A 25,747-nucleotide genomic window follows, 5' to 3' on the forward strand; every position below is an offset into this window, starting at 1 on the left:
CCAAGTCCAAGGGGCTGAGAACCCTGACGCCGCCGAAAGGGGGCTGCATTGACTACGCAATACGAACGGGTAGACATTGCTAGGTCAAACAATAGAACTATTAGTCCTCTGGATCTACGCTAGCCATACATTGCTCCAGGGGGAAGTAAAAAAATATCATGTCCAAAAACCGTGGTTACTAATTGTCCACTTGTTTACAAGTGGGGCCAGCCCAGTAACCTCCCCAACGCGGCTGAACTCTCTTTTGATCATCGGAACGCATGGGTCACCCGTAACAATACTATGCGTGTCTTAGTCCCGCCGAGACCTGATCTAATTCTCCAGTTAGCGACAAGCACAAGGGCTAGAAGGATCGTATTTACCGATGTACAACCGCCCCGAGTTGGCCATGAGCCTAGACCATCGCAACGCAGCATTTATGATTTCTGGGTATCCGTTTTGTAACAGGGAAGGGATTAGATACACCTCTGACAAAGGCATGTGGGGGAATCTAGAAAGCAAGCTCATGAGAACAAGCCAGATCCCTGGCATTTTGAGAGCCAGTTCCCCCAAATAAACTTTATGGCCGCATTTAATGGCGTCACGCACTTGTGTGGTGTTTGGTAATCCCTCTTCGTGGATGAAATCAGAAATTGACCTTTGCGCCCCCCAGGAGCGCTTGGCGAGGTATCGTATGCTCACAGCACGGAGATACCATTTCCGTGGATCTATATCTCTTCCCACGTTAAGGAATGCAGTCCTGGGATCCTCAACAGAACTATAATCAGCGGAAAGAATTAACCTAGTTGGATCGCCAAGTTCTGTAATGAACCTCTGAAGCTCTTCCAAACCTTCCTGGGCACGGATAAGGACGCCTTCGGCGGTTTCGGTGCGGGTGCGACTGTGGCCTAACCCTGTATGTCTCTCTTGTGGAGTAAACGAGAAATCCACTTGGGCGAACTCCGCAGTTTCCCATTCCATTTTGCTGAGTGCTCGGTGTCGTGACAGGAAATGGGAGGCGCCACAGGCCAGTGCAATAAAACGCAAACTGTGCATATCGATATGCAAGCCAATGCTCTCCTCTGAAAACCCCATCCACATCAGTAGGCCAGCCCCACTTCGCTCTTCTATCAAAAGACCTCCATGTGTAATAAGTACCTGGTCGGCGCGGATGCGGATGACATCCGCACAGATACCGCTCTCCCTTAACTTTTGCTCAGATTCAATCCTATGGGACTTGGGATAAACTTTGAACAGCCCGTCCTCTGGGCCAACACCCTTTCGAATGGGCCGCCACACGGAGACACCGTCACGACAGGGGTGGGATCGCCGCAGTGCTGTTGTCGTTCTTAGAGGCGAAACTATCTCGGACACAATGATTGGCCCCTGATGTTGCAAAGCGGAGGTGTCTTCGAACAGAGACAAGAGAATGACAGGCAACTTCGCTTATTAGTCCGAACTGCAGAGTCAAGGTTTACTTCCAAAAGAGTTGCTTACATTAATGCCGTAGTTGATAAACCTTTTCCACAGTTCTTTCACATTCTTTGGACGGTCAGCGGAGTCAAAGTACGTGGTTGGTGTTGTTCTAGGTTGAACGTGAGATCCCACTGAATCTTCGACATCCCGAAGAAGGGACTCTTCGGGACTTTGGGCAGCGGTATAAAGACAATATCCGTATTCTTCCATATTTATCATATCCGTTACCGATTCTTCTTTAAGCAGCTCTGAAAACAACGGGGCGTCCATCGCCGCGGTGGGGCTACCTGGAGCTTCAGCTTAGGTAATAGGAGCTATGACTAAAATGATCCTTGGAAGTATACAGAGCCTTCAGTATAACCACAGAGGGATCAGGTCATTTATGTCACATCTCAGGCATTTTTCCCTTGAGATACTGTTCAACCCCTTCCCTCTTTTCTTCTCTGTTTAGTCTTTGCAACAATAAATCAGTTTCGCCGTATGGACCACAATCAAAATTCAACCACCGATACATTTTCGCTCTTTAGAAGACGACCAATAAACGTATTGTTTTTTCCTCGCCCTCCTGTCCCATTCCTGCCCAGCTAACGGCATTCATCTCGCTTGCATCTTAGCCAAGCGAACGGATGCGTCTTTAATGAGTCAGAGGGTGGTGAAAGTGGTGCTCCAGGGCTTTTAGCCCCTGTCGTGTCATATCCTCGCGCCATCTCGATTCTGACCCGGGCATCAAGACAGTGAGGTAGTAATGCGAAGTTGAAGATTACTTGCCGTGCAGGTATGCAGCGAATTGAGAGGTCATGGACGGTTCCAAGTCTTTGCTTGCCTTGTAAGGCTTCATATATGGATTGGGAGCGTTACGATAACCATAGCATGTTAATAGCTAACAAGCCTTCCCTCATCGCGATGGCTTAAAAAGGACTTGACGTACATAGATCAATGAACCTAGTGCCGAGATAAACGCGTCTAAACAAAGTACAGGTGCCACCCATTACAAACTGGATTAAGGGTTGCTTCTGATTACAGCAGAAGTTGGCTGACCTAGTACGAGATTTTGACCAGTAGGTGAGTCTGATACGGTTGTATTCAAGCCGGAGGTCTGATTCTGGTGAATAACTTCGATCGCCAATCGAGCATGCGTACTCAAGAACGTAGTCATACTTCATCGTTCTATACTACTAATAATAGCAAATATCAGTTCAAGGGAGTAGAACAGGTACGTTTGTGCAATGCTCGAATTTCTTGAAATGGTTCAAAGCTGAACGGCCGTACAAGTTTCGGCCGTATTAGGAAAGGCGTTAGACGCCACAGATGACCTTAGCCGCCCCGCTACGTTCTAGGCCGGTCGTTGATGCCAACTGAAGGAACATTTGTTATTGCAAATGAGATTCCTGACACGATTGCAAATGGCAGGCATTAATGATGGACCTTGCAGAAGAAAGAGTTTTAGGTATTTACCTACACCCTCTAATCAGTGTACACAGTTATCTGTTTTCCTCGAACCAGAATTAGGAGAGCATATAAGGCTGTTCCATAGCCATACATGGCAAGATCTCTGAGCTCCTGAACACACTCAGCCTTCATACCTCAAGTGTGTCCTTGTCGTAAAACTCGCCTCAATAAATCCTTTGTCCCATAATGTCTCTGCAGTCAATTCGCAACATCTCCTCCACTGCCAACGCAACATCCTCAGTTTGCTTGGCAAGGTGACCATTGATGATGTCCGCAAAGAGAATGACCCTAATGGGGAGCAATGGGTCAAATCAGTGCAGAAGATAAGAGACGATGTGGAGACTCAGGTGACATAGACTTTCCCCCATCTCTAAACTGGGAAGTCTAATATTGACTAGTACCGCGATGTGACCGGATTTGAAATTCAGTGCGTTTTTCTCTCTCTCTTACTACGCCGACTTTAACATGCTAGAGCTAATAGATGATCTCAGGGGCGCTAAGGCCCATACATCTTCCAAGGATCCAACAGACACAGATGATGTGATTACCATTGGTTTTTATAGCCAGAACGGCACCCGACTGCTTAGCGGACACGTGCATGCTGACGGCACATATAAACTTGCCGAGAGTCGCGCAGGAAAGGGCAAAGGGAAAAAGCAAGAAGGGAAATAAGTGTTTTCTGGACTAGGTTTACGTACTTATCGATAGCCTTTATTCCAGGCTTTGCTCAATGTGTAGCTATAAGCTTGATTTCGACACCTCTTTGAAGGTTCTCCACTTGGTCTCTAGTTTGCTAGACTCTCGCATTCGATAAAAATCGCAGTAGACTTCTGGAATAACGAGAATATATGCTACTGGAATTGGGCACTATCCTGGGTAAGAATCAGCAATCATGCTTTCAATCTAGCGCGGTAAGCTGTATGAGGATCTCATTAGTGGCCGAAAGATCGCAAAGCCTTCCTGAGGCTCTATTTGCATTCAATTTCCTGGTTTCGGGAATTGGGGTTGCCGCAAATCAACGACGGATTTCACGATCTGATTGGTCCGCGTCGTGCAGCGGGCTATCCTTTCGGCGACCATGAATGACGCAACATTAGGCGGTCACCGTGTTTCTAACTCTACACGGGTACTTATATCAAAGGCGCGTCCAGTCTCTTAAGAGCATTCAAGATGATATTCCATCTCAGAAGAAATTGGCCGCCTCGCCTGTTTATTGGCACCATCATTATCAACGCGCGGACGGAAGGTGTTCTCTGCTCACGCTACAGAGTAAGGATGCCACCATGGACAGCAATCACCTCTTCGTTCAAATCGTTTTCGACAAGGGTGCTGGGAGGAATACGAGTACCAGAAACTTTAGAGAACGCCAGGTCGTTCCCTAGCAGTGGATTCGAAATAATCGAAGCTGATCGGTTAATCGAAGAGGAGGAGTTGCCAGATTATCAAGCTGATCGATTCTACCCTGTTCGACTTGGTGAGGTGTTCCAGGATCGTTACCAAACGGTAGCCAAGCTCGGTTTTGGTACTTCATCAACATCATGGCTAGCCCGCGATCTTAGGTGAGTGTGCTCGAGGGTTTATTATGCTGTGCTAAAAAGGTGTAGAGGCCATCAATATGTCACCCTGAAGGTGTATGTTCATACCTCGTTGGTCCACCGGGAGCTTCCGTTTTATCGTCATATTGCCAGCTGTATGGTAGGTACCTCACACCGTGGACAAGGAAATATTCGGAGACTGTTGGATTCGTTTGAAATTGCTGGCGCATATGGCAGACACCTTGTGCTTGTCTTTGATGCTGCTCAAATGAGTCTGCGCGACATGAAGATGGTGTTCCGTCAGGAGGGATTTGAAGAAGACTTTGTTCGGGGTGCTATAACTGAGCTTCTTGAGGCTTTGGACTTTCTGCATACGCATGGGAATGTCGTCCACACTGGTACTGCCTTTGTCTTCCTGTTCTCTCTTGGAACATCGGTGTGAATTCCACGGCTAATATACTGCAGATATCCACCCTGGCAATATGCTCCTGGGTACCTACAATAACCAAGCCTTCTCAAAGTTTGAGGAAAAGGAATTCGCATCACCAGTTGCCCGCAAGCCGATTTCATCTGCTCGAACAATCTATCTCTCCCGCTTGATGCACCCCCAAGAAGGCCCAATGCTACTATCTGATTTCGGTGAGGCCAGGATTGGCCCCGGCCCACACGGGGGGGATATAATGCCCTTGGAATATCGAGCCCCGGAAACATTGCTTTATATAGGTTGGAGCTACCCAGTTGATATCTGGAGTGTTGGCCTTACGGTATGTCCCTGAAGTACCCAACAGTTTCTGGCGAGCTTCTAACTTGATCGGTAAAGGCGTGGGATCTCATGGAACCTAGAAAACTTTTTACAGCACGCGATGATGACGGCGACCTGTATGATGCTGCGCACCTCGCTCAACTAATTGCGGCATTGGGCCCTCCCCCTCCCGATTATCTAGCTAAGAATCCAGAAAGGAGAGCTGACTTTTGGGATGAACATGGTATGTCGACATCCGAACGAAGTATGCGCGTGGAAGGAGCGTTCTGGACATTATTAGTGTCTGGAGACTATTTATTGACCATACTTATAGGGAATTGGCTGGGCCTTGCGCCCATTCCACATGGTAGGACCATGGAAGCATTGGAATCTCGCCTGGAAAATAAATTCAGCTTCCTTCGATTTATCAGAAGGGCTCTAACTTGGACTCCTGGGGAAAGAGCAACAGCCAAAGAACTCTTGCAGGACCCTTGGCTGACAGGCGATGCATCGCGCAATTACGTCCGGTGAATAAGAAGCTCGTATGCCTATGCAATGCGAATGTGGTTCCACATGTTTCTTCAAACAGTACCAGCAGGTGGAAGCCGCTCCGCTTTTGAGATTCCTCTAACATTTCCAGTTGGTGTATGGGCCCTGTATTTACCTGGAAATAGTACCGTACGTTTTTAAGGGCAATAATCAAGTCCAGAGTGATCTGGTAGATCGCTCGCAGCTCCATTCTTTTGTCTGCGTAGATTGCTGGATGGTCATGGTTGATAATCCCAAGATCGGATGCTACAGACTGCCAGAAACTGGCTGGCTTATTCTCTCTGGGCCAAGAATTTATAACCATAGGGACGTTGTCCAACACCGTGGGAAGATCTACAAATCGTGTAAGCGCGGTGTCGAAAGATGAACGCGAAGCAATATCTCGAAGGTTGGGAGTATCTGGTTTTCCCGCTCGGGTATAGCACCCAACAAGGGATGCTTACCCAAACCTAGCTCGTCTTATCCACGTAGTGGCAGCATTCGCCGCCTTGACCGTTTCTCACCAATTAGAAGCTCGAAAATACAGCTATTTCCCACTTCTTCTGCCGCCCAAGGTTCAGAAGCATCACTGTGAACAGTTTTAGGCTACCATACTCCCTAGATGGTATGACCGGCTTTTGCAGGGTTGACATTATCATTAGGGAGGGCCATGTCTTGGCGTGGAGCTTTACGCCTCCTTCAGGAGTCATGACCGACTGGAGTCACCATCCGCACGTGACTTTCTGCCTAACATTCTCCCCCTCATTTTCTTCAGCCCCTCCATGACACAGCTTAAACATTGTTAACGCGCTCAGCGTAAACCAGCTTTTTTGAAATCCTATGTTCTCCATTAATCCGAAGACTCACGCTTAGTCTGCACAAATTGAGCCAGCAATATCGCCATGAGTCGTGCACTGACAAAAGACGCCGAAACGCTTCGACAAGAAATCAAACAGCTGATTGCGAGCGCGGAAAAAGGGGACAACATATACGGCGTGGATCGCCTCGAGGCTCGGGATGGAAGGGTGGTATATATGGGAGATTTGCTCGGACGCAAGATTAGCGCTCTAATGCAAATTCTGAAAATTAAATCGGTCTGCTTCCTCACTTTAATTGCTTCATGGTGGATCTAATATACGGATAGGGCTGGGGATGGACCCTTTGGCATTTTCCTGTGGCGAGATGCATTCTTAACGAGCACAAAGATATGCAGCTCATTTCGTTATCGGAAAACTCTACCGCATCGCCAGGCGGACCCTTGACCGAAGGCTTTCTTATACATATCACTGAGGCAGAGCCTATGCTTAGTCCGGGATCAACGGTCATCATTTTCGGAGAAAGAACATCCTAGAATCACACATGCGTCTATTAGCTGGTCTTGCCTCGGTCCAAGTCAATAATATTTACATATTGTCTTCAGTTGACGTCAGCACGTCACCAAACCTCGATGTTAAGTTTTCGAGAACGTCTAGCAATTTACTGGCGGAGACAATAGTTGTGAACCCTGATATTGCCTGTAAAAATCATTTATCCGCGCCTGAGGGTCGACTTCCTCAGCGCTTTCATAATGAAATCCGGCAGGTTGTATTCCAGCCACGCGTGCCTGATCAAGCAGGATCTCTCGGTGTTCTGGCATGTTGCAGAGGTCACGTGTTTCTCGATTAGCGTTCATGTTGGTGTCCGCGCTGCATGATTGTGTCACATAGCGCTCTGCGTCGAATGTATCTGGACCAAGTCGTACTGTACGTTGAGCGTGGCATTCTTGGTTGGGGATGTTTTGAGTTCCACCTAAGTAAGAAGGCGGCAACATATAGGGAATTTGATTGAAGATGTCCATGTGATGAAGCTCCGGGTTTTGTCCTGAAAACTGGTTGCATGCGATACCCTGACTCGTCTCTAGGTTGGACTGCGGTAGCATGTAAGGTCCGGGGTTAAAAATGTCCGGACTGGTGTCCATCTGCTCTCCTTCAATCTGCGAAGTTGGTTCAGTCTGACCTGCTCGCTGGCCACAATGTCGCAGATCGACAAGATTCTGAAATTGACTTGCCTGTACTCGGAGTGATTGTGCAATATAAGGTTGTTGGTCAAGTGCATCCTGAGTTGGTGGTATCTGCTCGAAAGTTTGACTCTCGCCGGTACTTTCCTGTTCTATGGTAGAGCCCAAAACTTGGCATGAGGCGAGATTCTCAGAAGCTCGCGTAACAGTTTGTGGATGTATATCCAGCGCCGATCCGTCGCTAGGGAGTGTGATTACCGTTTCGGCCTCCCTTGTAGAAGTTGATAATCCACCGAGACTTCCAAGCCTCTCGCTTGTACCACTTTGATTGGCAGGTTCGGGTGATGGTTGACGGTTGTTCGTTCGTCCGTCTTGCAGTATGAAGTCTTCTTGCACTATGCACAATTCAATCGGTCTCCACAGGTAGTTGAACGCTTCACAGGCAAAATCGCCAATGGCAGCAGAATGGGGATTTGTTGCCAGGCACCTTTCTTTCAGGCACGTGATCTCCTGAGCTCGTTTCGGACCCTGTAAAGGGAGCTTCCGCAAGCTTTACTTTGGCATCAGACATAGGAAGTGAAGAGTCTAACGAGAGAACTTACTAGTTGTCCGTCAAATACTCAGGCAGGCAGAATAACAAGCCGAGATGTCTAAAGTCATCGGTGCCTGACTCCCCTGCATCACTGATTTCTCGACAGAGGAGATCAAGCCTCCGCCCAATATCGCTCCAGGTGGTAATACGTGTACCAACTAGCGCAGGGTCGTCCTGGACAATCCCTGACTTCCTCGTAATCGCTATGGCTCTTTCGACGTGATTTGATCGCTTATAATGAATGCAAAACCTTTTTATGAGACGATAAAACACAACCTTCAGTAACCGGATTCGCCAAGTGTCTCTCTCCCCACGATTTTCCAACTGCAAAAGAAACTCATAGGATCCCGCTATCGGATGACGTTGGTCAAGTTGAAGACTATTCTCCGCATCGAAAAAGCCCTTGATGTCAGCTCTCCATTCTGGAATGGAACCCAGTAGCGCGTTCGAAACCGTTGGCGACGTGGACTGTAATGGAGCCTTTCGCGATCTTCTTTTCTCCGCTTTCTGTATCTCTTTCCTCGATGCCAAAGGTATTTGTTTCCAGACAGCGCTTAACTGAGTCATAAACTGTTCATGTTAGTTATCTTCAACTGCAAGGGGTTCTCGCCTTACTTCACCGTCGGAGAGGAGATCCTTGACTTCACCACGACCCTGAGAATCTGCCTCATAGCAAGCAGTGTTCAGTTTCATCATAATAATTCGACTCTCTGCGAGACCCATAATGCTGGCAGTTATGTGAAAGAAGTTTAGAGCCCTGATCAGATGAGGGAGTAATGTTAGATGAGCTCGACCAAGTCCAAGCTAGCAACCCCCGCATTTGCCAGACCAATCACCGCAATCATTTCGACATCATCTTGCGGTCTGTTTTTAGTGATTTTGAAGGTGTGGAAATTCAATCTGGGGAATATATGGTGTCTTGCCATAGGTTTCCTGTATCGTCAGTTTTTCCCCATCATAATGTGAATGCAAGGCCTCTCGCTTGCTAGTACGTGAGTTACCACAATTACCGATTCGAACTGTGCTGACGTGGACACTATGTGGAGGTAAAAGGATGAGCTCAGCATTATATGGTTGTTACCACGATCTGTAGAGCCCTGCCGACGCTGTTTGACAAAATGCCTCAATGTTGCATGTCTCAATCGGCAGTTTGGACCTTCGTCAAGAAAGAAGACCGTGTGCAGGGGGTTCCAGTCTCTCCTACCCCTAAGGGGCAGCTTCGCGGTGTAGTTACGAAGCGCGCGGGCGATCAACACCACTCTATAACGACGTCGTACTTTACTCGCTCTCGTTCGTGGTCGATTTGGTCCGGGGCTCAGAAGACTGACTCCTTTTCCCCAATGCATCAATTAGAGGAAAGTCGGGCGTCGTTGGGGAGACGCTCCTTGTGAAATCCTCTCGCCGCATCCAACGGGAGCCGGCCCGAAGATGTCTATGGATAGATCCCAACTGGATTTGTGAATTGCTATTTCGCGCCTCTCCAAGCTGATAACTTATCCCTATTCCGACCCACGAACAGTCGCCCTTCAATTGAAGCTGCGCGCTCCTGATATTTCAATTATATTACCATTCTCCCAATCCACTGATTGCCAACTGTTCCATTTCCACCGCGCACTATCGACCGTGACGGCATGCTGGTTTGCAGGAGACGGCCTGACCGACGCTGAAAAAGCATCGGTGGAGAAGGATCCTAAGTTGCAATCCGCCATACAATGGCAAGTTGAGCTAGAGGACCGTTGTGCTCAATCCAACGATCCAACGTTGTGGGCCTTGTTGGAACAACAGAAGCACAATATTGACAGTACGCATCGCGGTCTACAGGAGAAGCGGCGGAAAGAGATCCGCCAGGATTTTAGCCGGAAACAAGCAGTCATTGATATTGCGAGGCAATTGACAGGCGGTGGCGTTACTCACGAGCCTGCCCGAGAGGTGTTACGAAAGGAGTTTACCATACCACCAGAGCAGATCCGCCTTGTGAAGCCCATTTTTACTCAGCCAACTTCAGACTTGTTGGAAGATGAGTGGATGAGGCGCAATAAAGCCATGATGGCGGGTATACGGAGTACAGTAATACGATTTCCTTGAGGGGGTTGTCTATGGTCCTGTCAGTCCTGACCATGGGCCAGATGAGACATTTCCCAGCGACGCGTAGACCGTCAACGCAGTCTGGTTGGTTTTTCGGAGGAGCGTCAGATCCAAATGATTTGTACTTCGAATGGAAAGCCCCAATTCCTGAAGCGTGGTAGCAAGGGCAGTCACAAGAGGAACGCTTGCAATGACCCCTAGTAGGATTCAAGAGGGAATCAATGGGCATTCTAGAAGAGGACATTGTCACTGGAAACGCACTGAGAGATTCGATGCTCGTGTTGCAGTTGCTTAGTTGTAGAATGGCAAGGGGGTAACCTACTCGAACTCGAGCACCACTGCGATAGGGTGCACCCCCTCACATGTTTCCGATAGATCTTACTGGAGAAGCACCTAAGGGCGCTGAGTGTCGACGCCAGTCGAGGCTTTTGATGCGACACACGTTCAGGATGACAGCAACAGTTTAACCTCCCAAAGTTACATCTCTATGGGGAACCGTGTCTCCTATTTCCAATTCCTGCTCTTAATGTTTTCTCACACATGGAAGCTTTACAATTTGCTAGAATGTTCATCTTCTGGTCGTTCTCTGCAAATCTAATCCCGTTATGCCGCGAACCACTTTTCCCTCAGGCTCAGCAATGTGCTAACTTTAGCTGCGACGATGTACGATTGTGCTTAAGTATAGAATCTAATGATGTAAGCCTCAACAGTTGCAAGCCACAGAAGAATCAAGAAGCCTGCTTGGCAATTGAGTGAGTATCCACTTGTTTACAAGTGGGCTGCACAAGTACTTAAGTAGTGGCTTGCCGCCATACGTATGTCTAAGGAGTATGTGCCACATATATGCAGTATCCAATAGGAAAGTGTCTTCGGAATTCACAGTGGTTTGCTGACATACACAAATCCAATAGGAAAGGTTATGGTGTCCATGGTAAGTAGAGGATCAAAAGCTCAAGCAAAAGCGGACACTCTCGCACCGAGGCGAACCCACGTGAGATTCCCATTATAAGGGAGAGTCACACAAGAGGTATTCGATGAGTAAGAAACTACTCATCGAGAGGCATACATTCTAGGACAGCTGTCATGTACCAAATTCGACAATGAGATCAACCGCGTCCATTATGAGGTTTAATTGTATGCAGCTGCCGTAGTATCGCTTGCGCCTGCTCTTTGAAGGACTGCTTTTGGCTTTGTGAAAGATTCCACTTAAATGGCTTCGGAAGAAACCAACAGTAAGTACGGTTTTGTCTCCCCGCGCCATATTCTGGCTGCTTGACCGCATCCTCCCTTGAAGTTGTCCACTCTCTCAAGTCAACCAATGCAAAGCCATGCTCACGCAACAGTCTTAGATATACCGAGGTCCCTCCTCCTCGTACGAACTGAGAGGCCAAACATGCCCTATGCGCCATCCCTTTCATTCCCAGGCAAACGACGGAACGCAGGTCGTGGATCCACTGGTGCAGTCGAGACGGGATGTCCAATAGAAAAGACCAGTTTCCCGCCCTTCTTGATACAAGACCGGATCTGCTGGAGCACTCTTGCAAAGTCATGGATGTAGTGGAATGCCAAAGAGTTATACACCGTATCGTATAGGACGGGTTCCTTATCCAGTATGATCATTTCGAAATTGAGTAACGGCGCCGGTATAAGCGAAATCTTTTCCAACACCCTACAGAATCATCCTTTCGCTACCGTTATCCTGTCGCTCCTTTCGTTCCGCCTTCTGCTCCCATTCCATCCTGTTCAGGAAGAAAGCGGAGTTTCCGCTCCACATTTCGAATAATCGACAAAGGGATAGTGACTCGGCGTAACTTGTGGATACTATTGCACAGGGAGGGTGATATTGAAGCTCGTTTCGGAATGTGATGAGGTGGGGTTCCAGTGGAGGGTTTCTTTAACGATGGCGTCGGAAGGGCTGGCCGTTTGACCCGGGAAGAGTTTTAATTCATGCACAGGACCGGCAGGTGTAGATTCCATCACGACCTTCTGCAGTTCAAGTACATAAACTCGCGGTATCTCTCCCAACTGAAGTGTCGGCGACGAAGTGTTGGCCCGATCATTGTATGAATCGCCCAGTGTGTGGAGCTCCGAGACGGAGGGGGTCGTATGTAAGACGGTCCTACTGACGCTAACGAAGGTACAGGAGGCAAAAGAGCTGCAACACTGCAACAAAGCCAAAGGTTATATCCTTCAACGTTGCTTGCCATTAGCGAGGCCAAACGAGGACTTGCATTCGGTGTATTGTTGTTCACCCTTCTAACCAAAGAGACAATGTGACTTGAAGTATGCCGAGTCCAAGCATCGCGAATCCAGGTCAAGCCGTCACCGATTGGCTTTGCGCGGAGGATTTCTGTGCAGGATCACCGAAATATCCCTCTGGGTCAAATCGAACGTGATGTCGCCTGTGCTGTCATCAGGGCAATAAAAGGAAAGATACTTTCATATCTAATCGTTGTAATGGCTTCTAGCGATCCTCAGCCTGGTTTTCAGAACACTTAATGCTCACGTGATACCTGGCATTAAAACAGCGAGCAAGAAAAGCTCACCTCATTACTGGCCAATAAGATACTGTCTTGGCTCAATCCAATAAAAATGGCTATGTTCGGCATGCCTTTGGGAATCTGAAACTAGTTCCAGCGCGAAGGATGGATGGCGCGTTGGCCACTCACCAATCGCGGTTGAGCAGGTGAGCATGGCGCGAGGGTCATCCCTGCATGCTCACCTCACTCAGCCCCAACAGGGACCCGCTCACCCAAGTCGCGCGAGCTCAGGGCGGCACTGCTCACCTACTAAAACAAGAAGGGCAATGGCCTTGGTGACCGTAGTTTTCTGCTCGGTAGGCAAGAATTCCTACTGCCTAACACGACCCAGCCCAAATCACTAAGTACTGTCAGTCAGTGGACTTGTGCCAAGAGGAGGTAAAAATAAGGAGAACCCTGACAGTATGCCAAGAGATACCGCAAACTCGATTTAGGATAGCTGGACGAGCTTATTACTTAGTGGCCAATCAACAATGGCTACTTAATACAGCTAGGCCAAACTTGGCTGGTATATTACAGTTTCTCGCATCTCTCGTATTTCCTGGTGGTCCAGCATCAAATCCAGCGCCCAGGGAGCGGAATCATCTGGATGGAGATGAATGAGACTGAATGCGAGTGCGAGTACGGGTATTGAACCACTGAATTGGAGGTTTCAAGGCAGCAGCATTTACTATGGCGTTTGTTCAGGGAAAATGTGCCAGACGTCGACTATATAGCTCCCTATCCAGGTGCCCTTGACGCTCCTAGGAAGAACATCAACACTCAGTGCAGGCTCCTACAATTGCCAATATTCAAACTTTTCTTGCCTCTCTTCTCAGTCCTCGACTCATACACCATGACCTCAGACAAAGATGACAGCATCTACTTCTACAACCCCTCCCTCGGGGCCTCCATCCTCTTCACCATCATCTACATCATCCCCCTCATCTACCAGTCCTACGTGACCTTCATCTTCCTCCGGAAAGCCCAAACCCCTCGAACCAACTACTTCATCCCGACGGTGATTGGCGCCGCCCTCGAAGTAGCTGGCTACGCAATCCGCTGCGCCAGCGTCCAGAAACCAGCGGATATCGCCCTGTACGCCGTCTCCAGCACAATCATCGTCATCGCCCCGGTCTTCGTCTGCGCGAGTCTCTACATGCTTCTAGGGAAGTTGGAGACTAGCTCCGACGGGGGTGCAAGAAAACCCGCAGCTTTTCTGCGTGGGGGTTCGGGTCGATGGCTGCCGTGGGTATTTGTGACGTTGGATATTCTGGCGGTGCTGACGCAGGGGTCTGGGAGCGGGATTGCGTCCTCGGGGAACTGGGAGGGGTCGACCAAGGACGCGGGGATTGGGGTGTTGATTGGGGGTTTGGTCTTGCAGGTTGTTACGTTTGCGACGTACCTGGTCATTATGGTTTGGTTTCATTGGAGGGCGAGGGTGGAGGGTCACCAGTTGCCGCATGGGGTTCGGATGGTCATGAGGGGGGTTTATATTGCTGGGTTCTTTATCATGGTGAGTCTGGGTGTGAACCTTGGGGAGAAGGCTACTGCTGACCGTAAAGCTCCGCTCTATCTATCGTGTGTTTGAATTTGCGTTCGGCATTGATTCGTACACGTTTACGCATGAATGGCCGTTGTATGTGCTGGAGGCTGTTCCCATGCTTGTTGCCTTGTTGGTGCTCGGCTGGTTTCATCCGGCGCGGTGGTTGGCGATGTCTGGGCTGGAGGGAGAGCAGGTCTATTCTCTGCGCAAGTCGTCCGGACGAGGAAACACCGAAGAGCAGTCTCTAGCTTGAATATATGGGACCGAATTCTGACCGGATAGGGAATTGCGGATGTCCTTGCTTGGGTTATACGGAGGGACCTGGCAATGCAAACATTTCTACGGGATGATGTCTATGAATGTGACTTGATTATTGCGTTATTGTCTCACAAAGCTGTACTAGATGACATGCACGTCTGGTTTTATACTATTGCATCACCAAGTTTATTCTAATACTTGAACCCCTCCAGGCTCCGCGCACCCTAACCACGCTGTCGTCTCCATGTCAAAGAACTGAGCATGCAGATTGGGGAATACACCGTCAGACCGCGTACCGCCAGTGCTTCTCGTAGTAATCTCGTCTGCAGCTATGATTTGCATCGGTAACTCTATCAACTCCCGTATCGAAGATGGTAGCTCGCGGTATATGGCATCCGCCCACTGATGTACGATTAAATCTGTTGTTACGAACGTAGTGCCACTTAGCTCGCGCAGCCTGATATAAACCGGCAGCATAACGAGCTCGATGACAAGGAAATACATGAACAAAGCGCGCGAAACGTGGTTCGCCGGCGCGATGAACATGAGAAACTCTCGATTCTCGGCTTCGTACCACACGGCATAGATCCTGGTGAGCCTGACAAACGCTGCGCGCTGGGAGATTGCGAGGGCGGCGAGTGTCTCCCGTAGCGCTCGAAAGAAGCGGTGATGTATGGTGCTTTGAAAGAGCGGCTGTAATCTATCTATTGCCGCGAGAAGACTGTCGATTAGGAGAGGACTGCTGACGGGTTCGTCGGCAAGTGCCAAGGCTATCTCGGCCGCCTCTTCCTCTGTCCGCAGGTCGAATAGCTGGCTTGTTTTGTATTTGTCCATGATGCAGTTGGTGATGACTCCGCAGCCGCGGACCATGACTGCGAAATCGACGAGGCCATCGTGCATGTGGTATGCCTGGAACACAAGAGCATAGCATGTGGCCAGGATGATGTCCATGTCGGTTGTTGTGCATTCTGGGCCTTTTCCTATCGCTGCCGATAACGCTTTCAGTGCCTTGCCTCTGTGGATAATCGCCGTGGAGGAGTATTCTGATCCATTAGGCGAGACGAGGGAGTAGTGAGTAGCTCCTAGCGCGAGGATTGCGTGCATCAGATGGGGATACTACGGTGGAAGCATCAGCTATAGCCCATGGGATTTCGGCAAGATAATCACCTCATGTGCATATCTGGGTACTTCGGTCGCCCATGTCTCCTCGCTCCCAAAGGGCAGATGCGGACGCGCAGCGATGAGGAAATGATGGAAGAATCGCAAGTCATCGCGACTGAACGGACTGACAGCAAGTCCTTGTGACGGTGAGACCTGCTTGCCACTCGGCGATGATGATGCTACCAAAGTATCGCCTCGCGACGCTGTCTGCTTCCCTGCACCAACCCAATCCCGGACTTTGGAAGGATAGACACATTCCATGTCTCGGTACATGCAGTTCTCGCATGCCGGCTTGGTTTCTTGACACTGCAGTCGTCAACGTCGTTCCCGACATAGTGGATCAAACGTACCTTTACCCTCCTTGCTCTGCAGTTGTAGCAACCCCAGCGGGACTTAGTATGCGGTCGTTTCTGTCTCTGATTAGTCATGGTTTTTGCTTGTTCCCCCGATTGTAACTTCTGCCGATCTTGCAACTCGGCGTTATTTGAAGCCTCAAGGTCGGGAGCCAAGGGCGAAGTTCTGGACCTCGCTTGCACTTGCATATCCGTTGAGCGTATACTAGGATCAAAGCAAAGTCTTTTGCTGAAGTGAAGAAGATGATACCGATGGAATATTGATGGAAGCGTCCAGATAAGCATAACTATTTGTTGAAGAAGATCGTTGACGTAATCCAGGCAGCAACCGAATTGGGTGAATACGAGCTTCCTCGGCCTCCCACCAATATTAACTTAAGTTAATGGATAACAATGAATAAGCAGCTTTCACTCCTTTTGACTCATCGGGGCCGTCTTTTTTGGCTTTTCCGATGCCACGGTGAAGACAGCTTGCTCACTCGGTCCAGCTCTAACCAAATTCGGTCTGATCTATCCACTAAATTTGTTGCCCCTGTTGGTTAAATTGAATTTCCTTGAGATTCTCCTGCCATGCGGTCCCTATCCTGACCATCGAAGCCGCTCCCTCGACCTTCATCGGTGGCTCGGTATTATCCAGACAACGGGCTGTGAACTCGTTTGCTTCTGTGATGGACGCATCTCGGAAGCGACCATAATAGAATCGGAGGGTTCCTGTCGTATACCCGTCGGCTCGAAGATGATGACGAGACCCACGGCAGGCTGAGTATTGACCGCGAGCTTGCCCTTGGTGGTATCTCAGTACATAGCCGGGCTCAGGTACTGGCTGATGAAGTCTAAGAGCACAATGGAGGTATAGGATATGTATTTGTGTTTTATTCGCAGCCATCATGGCAGCGATGCCGTTAGGACTGTAGGCCTGAGGGACCAAAAGTGGGACAAATCGACGGTCTATCTTGGCAATCCGCTACGTGCATCTTTCAAAAGGCTTCAAAAGGCTGTTTCAATGACATCCGTCACCTTTACCATCCTGCCTACTCAACATACAAGATATGGATCCATTTCAGAAACTCCCAACCGAGATCATCATTCAGATCCTAAAGTCATGCTGTGATTTCACCAGCCTCGACGGTCTCCTGCAAATGTCCCCTGTGGTCGATGACGTGTTCACCTATTTCTATGCGGAGATCACAGAGGCAGTCTTGCTGTCTTGTCCAATGACCGGGAATGGGATTGAGGAGGATTTCAAGCTCCTAGTCGCTATATACTCAACAACGAGCTTTACACCCTCGACAATTCTCGACTTTCTTCACCGTACGCCAGGAGATCCGTTTCCTCCTGCATTGAAGGCGTTCCAATCATTCCGATCACTAGGCTCAGATGCAGCACTCAGGCAAACCGTGTCAACAGCGGCTAAGATCCACCGTCTAGCTTGTGCCTGTCTTGACACATTTATCCACCACATCAAGACAACGACGCCATCCCGCGCAACTGTGTCTGACGGAAAACTTTACAGTTGGCTATGGGAGCAAGCGCCGGACCCTCCAGCTGAGCCATTCCAATCCAAAGGCACCCATCACCCACGCTGGGTGGAGCAATACAGGGTACATCGTGTCTTGTGGGCAATCCAAATCTACAGTGAACTTTGTGCCGCAGCAGAGACGCGCTGGTCCTGGTCGCAAGATGATATAGATCGACTATTCGACGAGGATGTAACAACAGCCCTTTCAGTTCCTCTGCGCGAGGACGAAGTTCCGGCAATTACCGAGTGCTTGAACGATTTATCTCCGACCCCCTTATCACCAGTCCACGCCAAATTTCCGGCACTGTCTCGACTACCCTCTCCGGAAAATCTGGCTGTAAAGTCATGCTGGGCTTTGCCTCGTGTCCCCCAGGACCGAAGAATAATTTCTCCAGAAACGCACACCTGGGGAAACACGATAGGGCGTGGGCGAAACCATGGTGTCGGAATGATGTTTTATGGTCGATTTGGCGGTTCCTATAATAATCCGAGAAGTCCTCTTTGGCGATGCGATACCCGGGCTTTTAGGCGCCTCGGTATTATTTTTTGGGATGAGTGGCGATTGTATCAAATGGAGCTGTTCCAACAGTTACGTAGAGTCCTCACTCCTGAAGGAGAATATGTTGGGGGGACGGATGAGAGATCTAATGTGGCCATCGCCTATGTATGGTTCAGTCTGGCGAAGAATGGATATCTGAGGGAGCATCCTATCAATCCATTCGCCAAAAACCCACTTAATTCATGGCTTTGTTGATTGCAAAGCGAGTAGCTAGCATTGACAAAGCTATTGCGATATAAGCGTATCAAGTCTTTTGCGCCGTCAGTCTGCTCCTTGCTCTTTGTAAGTCCACACAATTGCATCCAGGATATCCGATATGCAATGGTCAAAAGAGGACAGTCTACGGAACTATGCAATCTATCACGCCTATTACTTCCTTGCCGGCGCATTGCTTCAATTATGTACCATATAGACATTGACCAAGTGGCCCGCCGCCAACGCAGCACGGCGACAGCAGCAGTCCGGGTGATACTACCAGCAATAGCACTACTGACGAGGTGCTGGCCGCACCGTGTCCGCGGAATTGTGCCTCACCCATAGATGTGTCCCGTTTTCACGCCTGGGGTGCTCCATAGCCCAGACGTTCGACGACGAGTCTGAAGTCTCCATCTCGGGCCTCTGAGACATATTCGGGCCGGGCCTGCAAAAAATCAGTCTGGCGGACGTATGGTACTTGACAGGAGGCAGAGACGTTGGCGTTGTCTTTAGGGGCAACACGGTGACACCCTCAATGAAAGGCAGGGCACGATTGGTTCATTTGACGGGGGGGGGGGAACACAAGGCCTCTGCCACATGTCAACACTGGCCGCTACAGGCTTCCTTCCAACACATTTGATACACGTTGTCGCGGCCACCGGGACGTTTACCGATAGGGTGTAGAGGATGCCTGCAAGCATGGCCTGCCACGGTACCCAACGCCTTCGTCACTTCGAACCAGAAAGCGCCATAATCCTCCCTATCTGTCGGTTGAGCGAATTGCATTAGAGTCACAGCCGCCCTTATCTCGGGATTCCTCACCGTTGAAGGCTTACAGATGGTGGATCTGTGAGTTCGGAGGACAAGACTGCTAACTGTTTCCTTCGCTTAGACAGGAATAGTTTCTAATTTTTTATGCTTCAAACTTTGGTCACTGGAAAGGTTCGAATATGATACCATATGCTCTGAACAGAGGCATTGCAGGTTGTGGAAGTGGGGTTGTTATGTGAAATGCAAGGTGTTTTGTGATATATCAAGACTGGTCATCCGAAAGCACACTCACACAAGCAAATCAGGATGTGGGGTTGGACCATGAATAATGTATAAGAACAAGCATGCAGGAGGCCATTTCAAGGTTGCCCAGCCATTGCCAGAGTCGACACTAGGATTATCGATCCTTTGAGCTTTCGTATTTCTCATTGCCACCTCACCGTATGCCATCACCCTGCAGATGCCACGTCAACACACTGCCAGTACTAAATATCGACATATCCCTCGGTCATAGCAATTAAATTACCAACCGCGCAATATTAATCCCGCCATGGAAGTCGACGCTGCAACCCTTTTCAACGCACTTGGAGAGCGTTATGAAGACGCCTATGCCGACAGTCCCGGGCTGCTCCAAGTCACCGAATATGTGGTGAGCAAGCTTCCACACAGCAGCCATGTCCTCGACGTGGGTTGCGGAACCGGCAAACCGGTCGCTGCAGCGCTCGCAGCCGCCGGTCATACCGTCTACGGCATTGATGTTGCCGAGAATATGGTGAGAATTGCAGCCAGCCAAGTTCCAGGGACATTCTCGACGGCGGATATGCGAACCTACACTCCTCCGGTCAAAATGGACGCCGTGTTTGCAGTCTACTCGCTCTTTCAGATCCAACCAAGCGATATTAATAAAGTGGTGTATCGGTTCGCTGAGTGGTTGAAGGAGGATGGGATCTTGGTGCTTGGTGTGACGCCTTCCTCGGCCATTGTGGGAGGAAAGGGCGTACATGACCCCGTCTGGGATTGCATGAGGTTGAAAAGGACGTGGATGGAGAGGCCGGTGTCTGAGCTGTACTTTTCCCAGACAGCTTGGTTGAATTTACTGCGCGAAGCTGGTTTCGCAATTGAGGTTGAGAAGATGTTCGACTACATACCTAAGGACCCCAAGCATAAGCGGACCGAAACTCATTATTTGATCGTTGGGAGGAAATTGAAGCCACACCCGTTGCTGGGACCGTATCCTTTGCCTGAAGGCCTTCCCGGAAAGTCAATGCGTAACGAGCCAGCTTGGAGACGGCTGCAGGGCCACCTATTCTTGAAAGATGACGAGAAGATGTCCTCTGTGCTGGAGGGCCATCAAACGATACTGGATATTGGGGGTGGGCTGGAAGGTGAGCCATGGACGCATTCTTCCTCCATGTATGCCACATTCTGACCCTCGCAGACATCCTTGACACGGCATCAACAAGAAACAAGTCGGTGGAGACTTTGGCTACCCTTTTCAACAATCTCCCATACGCAGATGCCCAGTTTGATTGCGTCGTTGCAACCATGATTCTCGACTATATTGACGATCTCCGCGGTTTCTTGCTAGAAGTCGTCCGCGTGGTTGACAAGTCCTCCTCGAATGCGCGGGTCATTCTGATCCAGGGTGCACCATATAATGAAGTCCAGAGATTAGTGAACACCGTTTGTACTCCATTGAGCGGCAAGAACATGGGACCAGCCCATCAGGGCATGCTGCTCTACTCTGCCATGAAGATACTGGCCGATATCGGATTCGGAAGGACTTCCTTCCATCCTCTCAGTACTTCGTATTCCTTCGACGAGAATAGTCCATCCGATCGGAGCAACGAACTCGCCGAGATGTTGTGCGATGTTTGGTTTCCTGGCGAGGAAAAGCATGAGCAGATGAAGCAGCAGCTGATTTCCCCGATAGAGAATCTCCTGCGTGACCATCCCGGCTTCCTCCAGAACGAATTAGTGATTCTGGAAGCTGTGTTGGATGATCATTGAGTCTATATGCCCTACCCGTATCATCGCCTTTCTGAGGTTACTAATTTGAAGCGATAATTGAACTGCGGGTTAGAACCATGAAGGTTGCAATTTGTCTTCAAATTCTTGTAAAATCTTCGGCATTGATGTAAGTCATTCTCATAATCGAGACAATAGAACACATCTGACATAGGTCACAATCAATCAGCTCTTCAAAGGGTATCACAACACAAATGAGCCATGTCTCTTAAGCAATTGATCAAGCTCCATATCCATAATATTCTTCACAGAGGGGCAACTGAGCCAGACATTCACAAAGATAACAGACAGGACCAAGGGTATCAAATCGAGTTAAGAAGCAACAAACATCTTCAAATCATCAACACAAAATCTATACAATAACTCCATAATCAACACATGTTTCAACTCGTCGGAGCCTTCGTCTAACGATAACTGCAGCTCCTCATGTTCTCTCATCACAACACAGATCTCATCTTAGCCCAAGGCCGCATGTTGACCAGATATCCACGAAGCGTGCTCGAGGGCACTACTTCGACTTTCGGACGGCTCGTCTCGGCGAAGCACTCGAAAATCTCATTTTCCTCAAACAAGTAAGCAAAGAGGAACGGGGTGTGCCCATGCGCATTCTCAGCGCGTGGGTTTGCTCCAGCCTGCACAAGCAGGCGAGCCAAAGCCACTGAGCGCAGCACCACAGCAAAATGGAGGGGAGTCAGTCCATCGTTGTCTTTGATGTTCACATCTGCACCTCTCTCTATGAGGAGGCGGACCATCTCCTCTTGTCCTGCTTGTACAGCAACATGGAGGGGAGTGCGTCCTTTTGCATCTACAGCGTTGATATCATCGCCGTGTTCGATGAATGTCAGAGCAAAGTTGGGATATCCGAACTCTGCTGCGTCGTGGAGAGCAGTTCGCTCTTGGCCAATCTGCTTCTCAGGGTCCTCGGGCTTTGAGGACTCCTGAGCGCTGGTGCTGCGGTCGAGCTTCTGCTTCATAAACTTCTCAAGCTCTTGTGGGTTGGTTTGGTAGGAGAGTCTTTCCTTGAATCTGGACTGCATGGTGATTGTTTGAGAAGGTCTTTGCGATGGATATTGCGTTGGGTTATCACCTGGTTGATGGGGCGTATGATGGCGAACGAGCAGTTGAGAATATTGAGAAGAGAAAAGAGAGAAGAGAACGACGGGGGACGTTCTCAGTCCTCTCTTCCTGGGGATGTGCGACTCACAGTGACGTATAATGGTGACAGATTGATGACACCGTCATGTGATATCATTTACCCTATATCAGATACTCGGGGCCTCAGGCAACTACATGAGCGCTATTTCATATAAGCATGGACAGCGTGCAGTACTCTGCCTGACTAGGGTGTGGCCTGGCTAAACCGATCAGTTACTTCTCGTGGTGGCCCGGTTTTCAACTAAAAGTTGACAGTGGTGCGGGAGACAAGCAAACACTTCGGAGGGTGATAGGCTCATGTACATCTTCCGGGGAGAGGGCCTCAGCTGTCAGCCTCTCTGATGTCGTAGTAGGGGGCTTGTCAAGCAGAATATGCACTATCATTCCTACTATGCTGGAAATGGTCGCCTGGACTTTTTGTCCTAGTGATCTGATGGCTGTGAGGCTTGAACCACATTAATCTATTATGCTCTGGCTAAGCATTGGTTATTGGGCTATCATCTACCTACTTAGTAGTGACTCTCGCGTCTGTGGTTGACGAGCGAGTATCCCAAGTTTACAACTTTTAAAACTAGTAGTATATCTGGCTTGGTTTTGGGCTGAACAGGCTAGAAGTACGATGATTTATGAACGTCCTAGGTTTCTGTCACCTCGAAGGGCATCAAGGAATATGGCAAGGCCGTAAGCTATATAGTTAGCGGCCGCTAGTGTCTTTGCATGCCAGGGGACCCTGGCTGATCCTTGATAGTCAGGGGCTCCTGGGGTACTGGAATCTGCTATCCAACATGGTGGAGCCGGTGAAATGTCCAAATAAAAGCATATCTGATACTCACAATGTCATAATAACGTTTCAGACAGGAAATGACCATAATATATGCATTAGATATGAAGCTTACAACTATAAACTTGACCTTCGGCAAGCACGGGGCCGTCCTTTCTTCAACGTGTCCTTTTCGCCGATCCAGCTGAACAAGACACGTGTAGGTTGTTTTGGTCAGCAATACGGCCGTTGAGACGTCTACGCATTTCTACATCTGGCAATTACTATTACAAATCATCTTATTTTAGGCTGCAGTGGAAATTCTATTGCTTTGTAATTCAGATGGATTGAGAACATTCGACTCGTATCGAGGCGGGGCTTTGGAGTTAATCAGTTTGGTGAGCATCCAGGATAAGTATAAATGAGCAGGAAGTCCATCATTTAGATAGCGAAAGAACAACAGCAACCAAGATCATAAAAACAACAATTACCACTTCTTCCATTAAAGACTCAATCAAAATGACCTCCACTCTCTACACCTACACCGTCCCCACCTACCTCAAGGGCCTGGAAACCCTTACTCTCATCCTCAAAAAGGCCGAAGAATACGCCAAAGAAAACAACATCCCCCTCTCCGAGTTCGCCGAGGCCCGTCTCTACCCAGACATGCTCCCTTTGAGCTTCCAAGTGCAAACCGTCAGCAACACATCCAAGAACTCCGTCGCCCGACTCGCCGGCACCGAAAACGTGTCTATGGAAGACAACGAGAAAACTTTTGAGGAATTCTACGATCGCATCAACCGGACCGTCGAGGTGATCAAGGCCGTTGATCCCAAGCTCTTCGAGGGCAAAGAGCACACGGAGTTCCATGTGAAGTTGGGCTCGTATGAGTCGACCTTTACCGGCGAGTCGTACGTGAATCGGTTCGGGCTGCCGAATTTCTTCTTTCATTTGAACATTGCGTATGCGATCTTGAGAAGTAAGGGGGTGCCTCTTGGGAAGCTTGATTATCTCAAGTATTTTAATGCTTGATCTCCTGGTGTTTGCAAGTGAGCGAGTGGAATAGGCAAGACGAATCATGAGTCGTTATACATTATGCTACAAATACAGATTATGAGACAAATATGGTATGGTACATTGCTTGAACAGAATAAAATGACCACTATATCCTCCCATCGTAGATGACCGGCTTTGGTCAAACATGGCCTATCATCGTTAGTGGCACTGACATGGACGACAGGTCAGAGTCAGACTTACGTCCAAGAGGCTTAGCTCTCTTGGAGATGGACTTGGCCTGATGCTGCTTATGCTTGGCCAGTCGCGCCCTACCAAGCCAATCAGTGCTCGCGTACGGAATACACAAGCCAGCAGAACTTACTCTTCAGCCGCCTCGTGCTCCAGTCGTTTCACATGGTCCCTGGCTTCGCGCACCGCCATCCGGGATTCCCTCAGAGCGTGATCGGCCGCTTTCTCTGCCGACTCGGCGCGGAGGACCTGCTCCTTGGCTGCTGCGATGGACGGGTCTTCATGGTGTCGGCCGAGCAAACTGCGACGTTGGGTGTGTCCGCTCGAGTAGCTACCCGAGGAACGGCGAGAGGAGTGGCTGGAATGTGAGTTACGACCACCGAATAACCCGTGGCTGCGTTGGTTGGGCTCCTCGATGCTACGAGCCGAGGAGGAGCTGGATACTGAGTTGCGGTGGAAGAGAGGCATATTGTTCTTACTGGATGAGATAGGGGGCTTGATCGGATATGATTGTTTTTGATGACTTGGTGATAGGCAAGAATGAGAACTTCATTTCGCGATGACAGATTCTGCGATAACTATATAGACAATCTGCATGGGATGTGACGTCAAACGATGATCGCATAACAGCCACCATCATCATCCAGGTATGTATGGTGGTGTGCCGCCCTGGTCACTATGAGCGCGGCGCACTATATATGCGCTTCGTTGATTTGACGGCGGTCATCTTCTCAACAAGTCTTCCTTGTTGGTCCTTTCATCGCTCGATCGTAGTTTTTTGCTTTTCTGCCTGACATCATTCTTGGCCTTGTCCTCTTTCTAAACAACGGCCAGGTTTTATACACAAGAAGTGCACACTTCGTGACACCAATCAATGACGAAGTCGACGCAAGGAGACTGTATGTGTTTAATAGCCTGATAAAAGCAGCAGAGGCGATTATCAGTTATTGTCGATGATGATGAACCGTGGAGGTGGCGAGTGTCACAGTGATCGACAAAGATGCCGTCACTGACAATGCAGCGATCAATTGATTGGATGCAGCAACGGGCCACCTTGACCTATCAGTATCAGTAAGTCAATTGGTTAGTGTGCCCCTCGGCAGTTGAGGGAGGCTGAGCATGACAGAGCGCTAATTGAGGCTGAGACGTCAAAGTGACAGTCGTGTCAGTTGTGTTATATTGAATTATATGACCGCTTGCCCGATTTGGAAGTGATGTGATTTCGCCGAGCCGTCAAAGCCGTTTCCCTGAGCCGTTTCTTTGCTCAATAATTGGCGAATATTCACTCTAATTACA

At 49.2% G+C, this 25,747-nt stretch overlaps 8 protein-coding genes across 8 annotated transcripts; 5 read left to right on the forward strand and 3 right to left on the reverse strand.

Moving 5' to 3' along the window:
- Positions 1–4,179: 4,179 nt before the first annotated feature.
- Positions 4,180–5,712, forward strand: NFIA_001740 (putative protein kinase; the record flags this gene model as incomplete). Its single annotated transcript, XM_001258721.1, has 5 exons — positions 4,180–4,463; positions 4,509–4,837; positions 4,905–5,203; positions 5,260–5,425; positions 5,516–5,712. The coding sequence occupies 5 exons, from the start codon at positions 4,180–4,182 to the stop codon at positions 5,710–5,712; spliced, it is 1,275 nt and encodes a 424-aa protein (XP_001258722.1).
- Positions 5,713–13,757: 8,045 nt separating this feature from the next.
- NFIA_001750 (RTA1 domain-containing protein) lies at positions 13,758–14,700 on the forward strand (the record flags this gene model as incomplete). Its single annotated transcript, XM_001258722.1, has 2 exons — positions 13,758–14,417; positions 14,467–14,700. The coding sequence occupies 2 exons, from the start codon at positions 13,758–13,760 to the stop codon at positions 14,698–14,700; spliced, it is 894 nt and encodes a 297-aa protein (XP_001258723.1).
- Positions 14,701–14,891: 191 nt separating this feature from the next.
- On the reverse strand, positions 14,892–16,127 carry NFIA_001760 (uncharacterized protein; the record flags this gene model as incomplete). Its single annotated transcript, XM_001258723.1, has 2 exons — positions 14,892–15,821; positions 15,873–16,127. 2 exons carry the CDS (start codon positions 16,125–16,127, stop codon positions 14,892–14,894), a joined length of 1,185 nt encoding a protein of 394 aa, XP_001258724.1.
- Positions 16,128–17,268: 1,141 nt separating this feature from the next.
- On the forward strand, positions 17,269–18,492 carry NFIA_001770 (uncharacterized protein; the record flags this gene model as incomplete). The annotated part of the gene is made up of 1 exon (XM_001258724.1): positions 17,269–18,492. One exon carries the CDS (start codon positions 17,269–17,271, stop codon positions 18,490–18,492), a length of 1,224 nt encoding a protein of 407 aa, XP_001258725.1.
- A 1,321-nt stretch (positions 18,493–19,813) lies between these two features.
- NFIA_001780 (uncharacterized protein) lies at positions 19,814–21,273 on the forward strand (the record flags this gene model as incomplete). Its single annotated transcript, XM_001258725.1, has 2 exons — positions 19,814–20,648; positions 20,702–21,273. 2 exons carry the CDS (start codon positions 19,814–19,816, stop codon positions 21,271–21,273), a joined length of 1,407 nt encoding a protein of 468 aa, XP_001258726.1.
- A 455-nt stretch (positions 21,274–21,728) lies between these two features.
- Positions 21,729–22,328, reverse strand: NFIA_001790 (ankyrin repeat domain-containing protein; the record flags this gene model as incomplete). The annotated part of the gene is made up of 1 exon (XM_001258726.1): positions 21,729–22,328. One exon carries the CDS (start codon positions 22,326–22,328, stop codon positions 21,729–21,731), a length of 600 nt encoding a protein of 199 aa, XP_001258727.1.
- Positions 22,329–23,725: 1,397 nt separating this feature from the next.
- On the forward strand, positions 23,726–24,238 carry NFIA_001800 (DUF1993 domain-containing protein; the record flags this gene model as incomplete). Its single annotated transcript, XM_001258727.1, has 1 exon — positions 23,726–24,238. One exon carries the CDS (start codon positions 23,726–23,728, stop codon positions 24,236–24,238), a length of 513 nt encoding a protein of 170 aa, XP_001258728.1.
- Positions 24,239–24,401: 163 nt separating this feature from the next.
- On the reverse strand, positions 24,402–24,919 carry NFIA_001810 (uncharacterized protein; the record flags this gene model as incomplete). The annotated part of the gene is made up of 2 exons (XM_001258728.1): positions 24,402–24,531; positions 24,585–24,919. The coding sequence occupies 2 exons, from the start codon at positions 24,917–24,919 to the stop codon at positions 24,402–24,404; spliced, it is 465 nt and encodes a 154-aa protein (XP_001258729.1).
- Between the last annotated feature and the right edge of the window lie 828 nt (positions 24,920–25,747).

Source organism: Aspergillus fischeri, genomic scaffold (assembly GCF_000149645.3).
Source record: "Aspergillus fischeri NRRL 181 1099437636265 genomic scaffold, whole genome shotgun sequence".
NCBI classification, from domain to species: Eukaryota; Fungi; Ascomycota; class Eurotiomycetes; order Eurotiales; family Aspergillaceae; genus Aspergillus; species Aspergillus fischeri.